This window comes from Oreochromis niloticus, linkage group LG6 (genome assembly GCF_001858045.2).
Source record: "Oreochromis niloticus isolate F11D_XX linkage group LG6, O_niloticus_UMD_NMBU, whole genome shotgun sequence".
NCBI lineage: Eukaryota > Metazoa > Chordata > Actinopteri > Cichliformes > Cichlidae > Oreochromis > Oreochromis niloticus.
In genome coordinates, this window is record NC_031971.2 from 1,206,242 (window position 1) to 1,216,103 (window position 9,862).

Sequence of the window (9,862 nt, forward strand, 5' to 3'; positions counted from 1 at the left end):
CTGACGTTGTTGAAGTCCTGCACTTTTTCCGGGCACATTATTTCGGTGACTTTAACGAGGCAGTGTTTTATGAGGTCTCCATCTGAAAAAGGCTTGCCACGTCTTGCGATGAGTTGGGTGACCTCATAGCTGCTATTGTAGCCTTTTACTGGACCTTTTGAGCACGAAAAAAATACTGTTGCTGACCCTGCAGGAGAGCTACCCTTTGCTATAATTTCTGCTCTCGCTCAGCACCAGTGTAGGATGCATAGGCCTGATGTTTGGTTTCATAATGACATTATACTCTTTCATAACTGCCACAGTTTCAGTGCAGATAAAACAGACACACTTCCCCTTGAATTCTTTGAAGAAATATTCACTCTCCCACCGTGTCTGAAATTTTCTGCACTCACTTTCTACCTTTCGCTTCTTTGGTTCTGCCATGTTTAGTAACAGTTTCTTCTGTGATTGTCCTTTTTGGTGGATCATTTGCCTTGATCATCAGTAGCTCCCCCTGGTGTTAAAACTAAGAAGTGCAATACACTCAAGCAAAAGTTGAGGTGCGGGCCATATTCTATTCTATTTATAAAATTACTTGCGGGTCAATTAAAAATGGACAGCGGGCCGCAGTTGGCCCGCGGGCCGGAGTTTGGACACCCCTGCATTAAGGGAATGAAAACTAATAGTCTTTTTCTTTCCTAGGCTAGGCTTGGCAGTGTCTTGGCAGTGAGACTTGCATACAGAATCTGTCACTGAACACATAGGAATAAACATTAAAGGTTAACAAACTGTTAACAAACCATTTTACCTACCGTTTACCTTAACTGCTTCTTGACAAAGAACCTAGTGTGTAGTGTAAAGATGATGGAAGTGTGAAAAAAATTGCTAATAACTCCTTTACTACACTAGCAAGAAAGTCTTAATGAGACGGCAGCTCTTCTCATGCCCAGGCTCAGTAGCGGTTTTAGATACGGGCGACACGGGCGGTTGCCCGGGGCGGCATCGTGATGGGGGGCGGCATCACGGGCATCGGCAAAAAAAAAAAAAAAAAAAAAAAATGCTCGTACTCATGCTGCCCCGACGGCAGCCAGCGCATATTGGGAATGTCATAGGCACCAATCGGTTTTCTATCGCCCATTTGCTGGGAGTAAGGGCGCCCTCCGTTTGCGAGGTGCGCCTGCTGCTTGCGGCACAGGGAGGAGAGGGCGAGGCGGCGGGGGATTCTCTGGCTGGCTGGAGCAGCATCTAATAACCAACTCGCAAAATAAAACAAAATAAAAACAAAACAACAAACACGAAAACACCGGACATTGTGATACAGACTTATAATTTGCACCGATGTTTTTTCGAAATTCTATACACGAAAACTGAGCGCGAGAGCCCTCGGTACGCCTGCGCGCTGCTGAAGTCAAAGTAAACTTTATTGTCATACAGTCCAGTATATAGAGAGATGAGACGACGAGGCTCCAGTTACAGCAGTGCAAATAAACGAACAATAAATATAGTAGAGTAAGAAAATAAATATACACTTTAGGACTCGGGGTAAAGGGATCAATAACAATTTAAAATTTATAATTTACAGTTTGATGATTTAAAGTCTCACACATAACCCGGAGGGAGACCTGCTGCTTCCAAATAGAGCACATTTCATTCATAATGTTGTAAATCCAAGCCCATTATGTATTCATGATTTGAATCCTGGGTTGTGTGAAATCCCAGAAATACACCCTAGACAAAGTTAATCTGTGAACTAAGGTGTAGGTCTATTAGGTTATGTTGTGGTGATCCTCTGGTTGAGGGATGGGTGCCAGAGGGAGTGTTCGCCCAGGGCGCCAAACAGGCTAGGACCGCCACTGCCCAGGCTAACAAAACTCGTAAGTGGCTACTTGTAGCTCATTAGGTAGGTAAGATTATCTACTAATTGAAAAGTTGGTGGTTCAATCACTCGCTGCTCCAGTGTGGATGCCAAATATCCATGGGCAAGATGTTGGACCAAAGTTGTCTCTGATGCATCCATCAGAATGTAAATGTGTGATTGTTAGATAGAAAACACTTAAGCATAGAAAAATGTGCTTTCATGAATGGATGATTGAGGCATGTTGTATAAAATGCTTGGAGTGCTCAGGTGGAGTAAAAAACTGCTATATAAGAACCAGTCCATTTACTAAGTTGACCAAGTGCAGATGTAATAGGTTTAACCAGTTGTTTGCCAACAGTCCATTTATTTTTCATTAATATTTTTCATTCCCCTGCAGACAGTTAACCATGTCACACACTCAAGGCTCGTGTTTCTGACCTCATGAACAGCTGTTTTGGGGGGTTTTAAAAAAATATTTTTCTTCAGACACAGAACAACCACTAAAAACACACCATTTATAGAATATGATACTTTATACTAACCAGAATATAAAGTTTTTAAATGAGCTCAACTTTAAACATATGCAGCAGTACTATTAATCAATTTAACACTGATGGTGAACATTTCTCTGCAGAGAAATTATTCTTACTTTTGATACTTTAAGAAAAGTAGCAATGAAACAGTATTAAAACACCCTGCTATGCATAAAGTAAGGGTTTTAAAAAATTCCTCCACCACTTGTCATTTCAGCAGACTCAGCTAATAGTCTTCTGAAATGTAAACTCTGTTCCAATTTCCCTGTACAGTGACAGTTTTTTATAATAGATAATAAATAACTTTTGGTAGTTTTGAAGAAATTTGTTAAATTACTCTTTAACAGGAAGGAGTGCAGAAAAGTGAGAGTGCACACAGTCATCACAAATGGTATGTTTTAATCTGATTCAGTTTATCTTGTTAAATCATTAAATAGTGGAGGAAATGTGTGTGTGTGTGTGTGTGTGTGTGTGTCACTTATGGCTAAGCTGTTCCTTTTGCAGTGTTTATTGTATGCAGTATTATGATTATGACACTCAACTCTGTGTCCCTGATAAGTGTTTAACATGTTTTTGAGAGTTTTCTGCTGTTGTTGTGAACAAGAGAGAAGCGGTAGCTTTCATTGGTGAGAACACAGAAAAAGAAAAAAAAGAGTCCTCCTGTATGCAGATATTTCTTATGTCAGCTGGCGCCACCTGCTGGTCAGGAGCAGTATGCACCTCTGCGACTGTGTTACTAGTAATACGGTATTTTACTGCGGGTCACTTGCCGTATCTTAGGGGAGGTTGCTGTGAATTTCGGTCATGTTAGCGAGAAACGGAAAGCGACCGCAAGTAAGTGTTATTTATTTATTTGGTGTTTTTTCTCTCAGAATGTCTGAATTGAGGCCCTCTCATTCTCGGATAGTTCACGCGGTGTAATGGTGATCTTTGATCCGGATTTCACAGCGCTGCGACGGCGCGAGCAACAGAATTTAATCTGGCACGTTAAGCGCAAACAATCCTGAGTTGGATGTTTTTACTCACTTTGACTGATCCATGGTGTTATCCAGAGGTTAGAGAGACTGTTGTTTAAACACAGACCGTGTTTCTTGCCGTATGGTGTCATCTGGTATCCCATTCACTTTTTAAAAATAAAGCTACCACAGCGAAAAAAGCACAGTAACATTTCTTGAGTTTATTTTGACTTCACTATTATACGGCTGGCTTCCACCGCTTTATTGGCACACGTGCGGAGTTTGTAAATACTATATTTTATATATTATCTAGTATAAATTTCGTGTGTAAGGCTGCTACTGCAGTTAGGCCATATGAAAGTTTCAAAGGTTAAAACCGTGATATAGTTTATTATCTAAAAATAGCGACATAACGACGATAACGTGCGTATTATGTGGCCCACACTTCCTTTATGGAAGATTTCAGTGTTTCCCCGATTGCTGGCTCCTTATTGTTAGCAAACGTTTACTCAGGCTACCGTCATTTCCACTGCAGTGCATTTCAAAAGGTTTCAGGTTTTTACTTTGAATGTTTATGTGCTCCATTTCCAGTTCATGTCAAACTTTCCACAGTTCACTACCACTAGCAAGTAGGGCTGCTCAATTAATCGAATTTTAATCTAGATTACAATCTGGGCTTTCAACGATCATTAAAAATGACTGAACCGATTATTAGCACCTCCCTCGTGCTTTACTCTCGCGCTGCTCCGTGTGGCAAATCGAGCGCACCTCTCTGCGTTTCGAACACGCGTCACAGCAATTAAGAGGACCCGAGGGAACCCATATGGAAAAGATATATATAAATCTTATAAAGTTTGTATCTGTCTTCTGTGAAACTTGTATGAAAAGCATACAAGAGTGAAAACAGATATAAGATCCCTTGAAAAATTATATAAATGAAACCTGTATGTTATGGATACTTACTAAAACAATATATGAAAGTAATGAGAAAGTGGCCACTTTCATGAGTAAATCATGAAAGCCTTATATGATTTACTCATGAAAGTGGCCACTTTCATGAGTAAATCATATAAGTTTTTACTATTTCTTTTCCATATGGGAAGCTCGGAAAGCTAAGCAGAAGTTATTTGGAGAGGTGAGGATAATGGCTGCTGAAGAAAGAATGCCGTTGGTTGAAAAGAGAGATAAATCGACTTCAGTGGTGTGGAAACATTATGGGTTCGCGGAGTCAGACGTGGATCAAGTAGACATAGTGTGTAAACTTTGCTACGGTGTTGTAGCTGCACCACAGAGCAACACTACAAATTTATTCAGTCATTTGAAGACCGCTCACAAAGTGACATACGATCAAACAATGAAGGAACATAGAGAAAAACTCTTGACAACACCTGCTTCATCCTCACAGACCTCCATTCACGCTACCCTGTACAACGCGACTAAATATCCCACCAGCTCCCAGAGACACAAGGAGATAACAAACGCGGTAATGTTTTCCTCGCCAAAGACCACTGCTCAATTAACACAGTGAACAACCAGTATTATGCAGTATTTTGAAGTTCACTAAACATAGATGTTTACATTTTTCATTTATTTTTTATATTGCAAACATTTGCACTGTTATCAGTATTTGCACACTATTTTATATTATTTTTTGACATCTTTAAAGCCATTATTCAATACATTGTTATTGTTAAATAAATATCGTCAAATAATCGAGATCTCAATTTCAGTGAAAATAATCGTGATGATCATTTTTGCCATAATCGAGCAGCCCTACTAGCAAGTAGTTTTTGAATGTAGGATCTAATGGATAGCTGAAATCTATAACTGAGAAACGCCTTGTCTCTCTCTACAGACATCAGTGGAGAAACAGACAACAAGGACTGAACTGAAACTCTTACCACTGTTGACAAGAAGAAGAGGCAATAGCTGACTCATTTTCCACAAGGCTATCAGGTCACAGCCATTCATTCCGCCACAGTCATTAGGTTTCACTGCTGTGGTAATTGCTAGGGGACTTCTATATCATATTGGGACACTGTAAATGTTGACCTAAATCTTCCAAGGCAGATTCTTTTTGACTTTTTTTTGTCATCACATGATTTTACTTGCCAAATTCCCCAATGCCTCGATGGAAAGTGTTCTTGAGCCAGTACCTGCGATGGTCCAGCACAGTCACTCAAGCCCTCGCCCTGTCCATCATCACATTTTGTGTCATATTTCCTTTGTGCTGCCATCGTCTGCTGTACTCTTACTACTTCATTAAGTCCATGTACCTCGATTCTATGAGTGAAGTGGTGCTGCGGGAAAGCCTAGATCGAGGTCAGGAGGCTCTGCGCTTCTGGCAGAGCTCTTCAACTACAGCATCGTCCAGATTCAACAACTTCACTCAACATCCTGAACTGCTGGTCACTGTGGTAACAGCCAGGCGGAATGAGGCACGGGACTACCACTACCTGCTCCAGGTAATGCTGCAGCTGAGTAACATTGTGGGAAGCTGTGGGGAGCAGGAGTGCGCGGAGGTGCTGGTCTGTGATGTGGAGAGTGGCCCACAGGAAAACCAGGATGCCAAGCTGCTGGAGAGCCACTTCAGGGTAGTCCGGCGTTTACCTCAGGAGCAGCAGAGCATACGGGAGCGAATTAATACCTTTGAAAAGGAGAAGAGGGATTATGTCTTTTGTCTCCGCAGGGGCTGGGAGCTGGTGAAGCCTAAAAATATGGTCGTTCTAGAAGATGATGCTTTGCCAAGAAATGATTTTTTCATTGTTATAAAGGACTTGTTGTCACGTAGGTTTGCTCTTCACACTCTTTACATCAAGCTATATCATCCTGAAAGGCTACAACGCTACTGGAACCCTGAGCCATACCGCATTCTGGAGTGGGTGGGGCTCGGATTGGTTGGCGCAACGGCCCTCCTCCTCAGCTTCCCTTACTGGAACCCATGTTCTTTCTCGTTCACCCTGTCAGCTACCCATCTCCTCTTTTTCACTCTATACTTTATGACCGCTGCAGAGCTGCTGGGGCGGCATTACCTTCTAGAAGTCCGGAGAATTTCCCCACAGCTGTATGCCATCTCACCAGCTACTGAGTGCTGCACCCCAGCCATGCTGTTCCCTGGCGATGCCTCATTCAGGGTGGCTGAGTATCTCGACAGTTCATTCTGCTACAAAGGGCATGCCAAAGACATTGTTCTGTATCAAATGGCCAGGAAAGTCCCTGGGCAGAGGTCTCACAGTGTAGAACCCAACCTCATCACTCACATTGGGGCTTATTCCTCAGTCAGAGCTAACCCATCCAGGCCCAAGCTCCTCTAACAGAACCAGAAGAAGAACTTCTGACTGCAAGGTTCACTTTAATCAGGTTTCTCCTTACTGGGTTTTGCTTTTTTACCATCTTCTAGACTCTTTAGAAATCTTAACAAATTACTCAGCGAATGTTGGTTTGGTGATTTGCATTGAAAACTATCAAGGGATCAAGATCGATATGTTAGTAGATGTCTAAATTCCAGCTTGTAGACGCACATGTGTTTTTAGTTATCCATCTCTCTGATATCCATTTATTTTAATCAACCGTGCATAAGTTGTGTAAAGGGTGGTGGTGGTTTTTCAGAGCAACTTCAGAAGAGGTTGAAACCACACAAACTAATGCTTTTACAGGAAAATAGCATGTCTTAAATTATTTTATATATAAATGTTAGATGGCAGAAAATGTTACTTTTGACCCATACCTTGAAAACTTTTTTATTGCCAAATCATCTAACCCACTCTCACTGAGCTGTGTGCGACCATCCTGGAAAAAAATGTCAATGGTTCTCTTCTTTGTTTACCTTTTTAAAAAAGAAGCCAGATGCTCCCAGAATGCCTCATTGTTTTTCCTTTTCCTTTGTCTGTCCTTTGACTGTTAAAGAATTTATTCGGTTTTTATATACCATAATCACAGTAAAATAAAGTTTGACAATGTAACTTCTTAGAGTAAGGAGAGAACAATTCATCAGACTATGCCTGAAGTTTCTAAAATGTACTTACCTTGGAACTGGTGTGTGAGAGTTATAGCTGATTTAGCTGCCTGTCGTATTTACATTAATCTTTTGCAAATATGAAAGTAAGTAGAGCCATTGGCTGTTGTACCCTTACATTGAAAAGGGTTTTGACATTGTTAAAAGCTTAACATATCCACGTATTTTGCCACCTGGGATTTTGCTCCAAAATGGCACAGGCATAAGAAATCAACTCTAATTGCTGTTTGCTGCAGATTTTCTTGTGAGTTCTCTCTCACTCGCTTTCTTTCTCTAGTTATGCCTGTGTGTGTATTTGCATGTGGTGATGAAACATGAGCCCTGGCTCATGAAAGACTAATGTCTGAGGACGCCATTCCTGGTTTGGGTGTGGATTTCTTTGTTTTAATTTAACAGGTTTTGTGATCACACCAACGTCTAGTCTTGCCCTGCAGTAGCGTACAGTATAACAACAGAACACTGTAAGTGTTGTAATCACAGGTTAGACTACATACTGAAAATACCTTCACACATTATGTAACAGAATGTACACTCTGACTGTTATCTTAAAATGAACAGTCTAAAATTTTGGTTTCAGCTCCGTTCTGCCCTTTTCTTAGTTACTGCTATTAAACTTTTGCATGTGACTCCTATAAAGTTTACACTGATAAGAGCACATTTATCATTGAAGTGCACAGCACTTGTTGACACACTGCCCATGAGTTCATACAGTAGACAGAAACACCTTCTGTTGTAATCTAATGCCAGCAGTCTCATGTACATTGAGCTGGTTGAGCAAACACTCCTTCCTGCTGATTCCGAAACAAAAACTGCCTGCTCTTCCTAAAAACTCTGAACTAACCACTGCCACTTAGCTGTCCTGCTGTTATCACAGATGAAAACACTGGGAAGCTCCAGTTTACTGAAGTGATTTAATCAAGTGTCAGACTGTTTATCTAACATAAGCATCTCAGTACTCATTTTGTCTTACTGAATGTACCTTTACTGGTGCCAAATTTCCCTCTAAATTAATTTTTAAACAATGATATGAATTTAAAACCAATGGCAAATGAATTCTGTAATCTGCTACTGGTGGCTCTGAAAGTATAAGAAGTTAAACTCCTGAAGCTCAAAGTGGCTTTTGTCCTAAAGCTCCAAATGAGAACAGAAAAAACAAAACAAAAACAACGGCTCTAAAGGCAAACTTTAAAAAGTTATTTAGTTAAATAATTAGAAACATTTTTTTCAGCGTTCTGTCATGTTTTAAAAAACCACCAAAGTCTGAAAACAGAAAGAAACGGCTAACAGAGCTTCATATGAAGGTGGCAAAGTCCAGCAGCTCACAAAGTTTACTCATTAACAGGCCATATCTCATTTTTTGATTCCCAACATAAAGAAGGGTAAACGTGGTATGTTGTAGTTTTATAGCTTGTTATATCTGTTTCTCAGCTACAAGTACAGGTGCTTTGGTGTTTGTACAGAAACCCTTTGACTTTTCTGCCTATGAATGCACCATGTACACTTCGCATACATCACAAATTTGCCTTATTTTAATCCTTTTTTTTTTTTTTTTTTTTTTACATTTTTCTAAATTTGAGTGAATGTTAGCAATTCATTAAGGACTGAAATATATGAAAGCACAAAATGTCTTATTTATATTATTTTGTGTTGACAGGACATAATTTATTTGTTAAAGGGCAAAGTATTAACTGACAAACCGGATTTATCTACAGGCGTTATATTTCATTTGTGACTGGTTTGAGTGAATGCCATTAGGTATGATTACTGGTCTGATTTTTTTTTTTCTTTACCTATAAAGAACACTTTCAAAATTAATACACACCACGCACAATTAGAACATAAATTAAAATATGACAGAATATCAGTTTTGAATTTAAAAATCATTTAAAAAAATCAAATCATTGATTTGGAAAATTATAATTTATATTTTGTTTAAAAGAAGATAGATGTTCACTTTAGCTATGGCTATGCAAGAGAAGTTATGAGAACTGACTGCTTTGGTTTTTATTTGAGGTTTTCTTTCTCATATATAGATTTGATTTATTTTCTAAATCATCAATATTGATGTGATTGTTCACTGTCATAAATATTGAATGACCTGAACTGAGCGATACATTTAACTGCTTCTACTGTTTGTTTTTTGTTTTCAAGCACAATTTTTCACATGTCATGTTTTCAATTTGATTCTTTTACTGATTTTACAATTAATACAATAAATCTAGAGTTTTGAGTTACTTGTCTGTTGGGGAGTTTGTATACAAGCACCATCTTTGTTATTGTTCAGGATAAACCCAATAAGGTGTTGGATGGGGTTTTAAAGATGGGGAGTTCTGGCCTTCATTGCACACGGTGAGATAAACATTGAAGCTGAACCATCCAAGCAGTTGCCTTGAGCCAGGTGCCTAGCTGAGCTTTGGTGTCCCTGAAATTAACGATGTCCTTCAGAGAGCTCTCATAATTCTTCCCAAAACATCGGATCCCTTGCTCTTGGGTTGGAATCTCTGACCCTTGGATGCTGAAG

At 39.7% G+C, this 9,862-nt stretch overlaps 1 protein-coding gene across 2 annotated transcripts; it reads left to right on the forward strand.

The window, feature by feature from the left end:
- Positions 1-3,055: 3,055 nt before the first annotated feature.
- On the forward strand, positions 3,056-9,575 carry pgap4 (post-GPI attachment to proteins GalNAc transferase 4). Of its 2 annotated transcripts, none has more exons than XM_005469775.4 (2): positions 3,056-3,204; positions 5,182-9,575. In XM_005469775.4, the coding sequence occupies exon 2, from the start codon at positions 5,450-5,452 to the stop codon at positions 6,638-6,640; it is 1,191 nt and encodes a 396-aa protein (XP_005469832.1). In that variant the 5' UTR covers positions 3,056-3,204; positions 5,182-5,449; the 3' UTR covers positions 6,641-9,575. The 2 variants fall into 2 exon arrangements, with proteins under 2 accessions (XP_005469832.1, XP_025763811.1); XM_025908026.1 differs by lacking the exon at positions 3,056-3,204 and adding an exon at positions 4,622-4,809.
- The last annotated feature ends 287 nt before the right edge of the window (positions 9,576-9,862 follow it).

What these genes read in the sequence shown, in the direction of transcription:
- pgap4 (XM_005469775.4), top strand. Translation starts at nt 5,450, where the DNA reads ATGCCTCGATGGAAAGTGTTCTTGAGCCAGTACCTGCGATGGTCCAGC.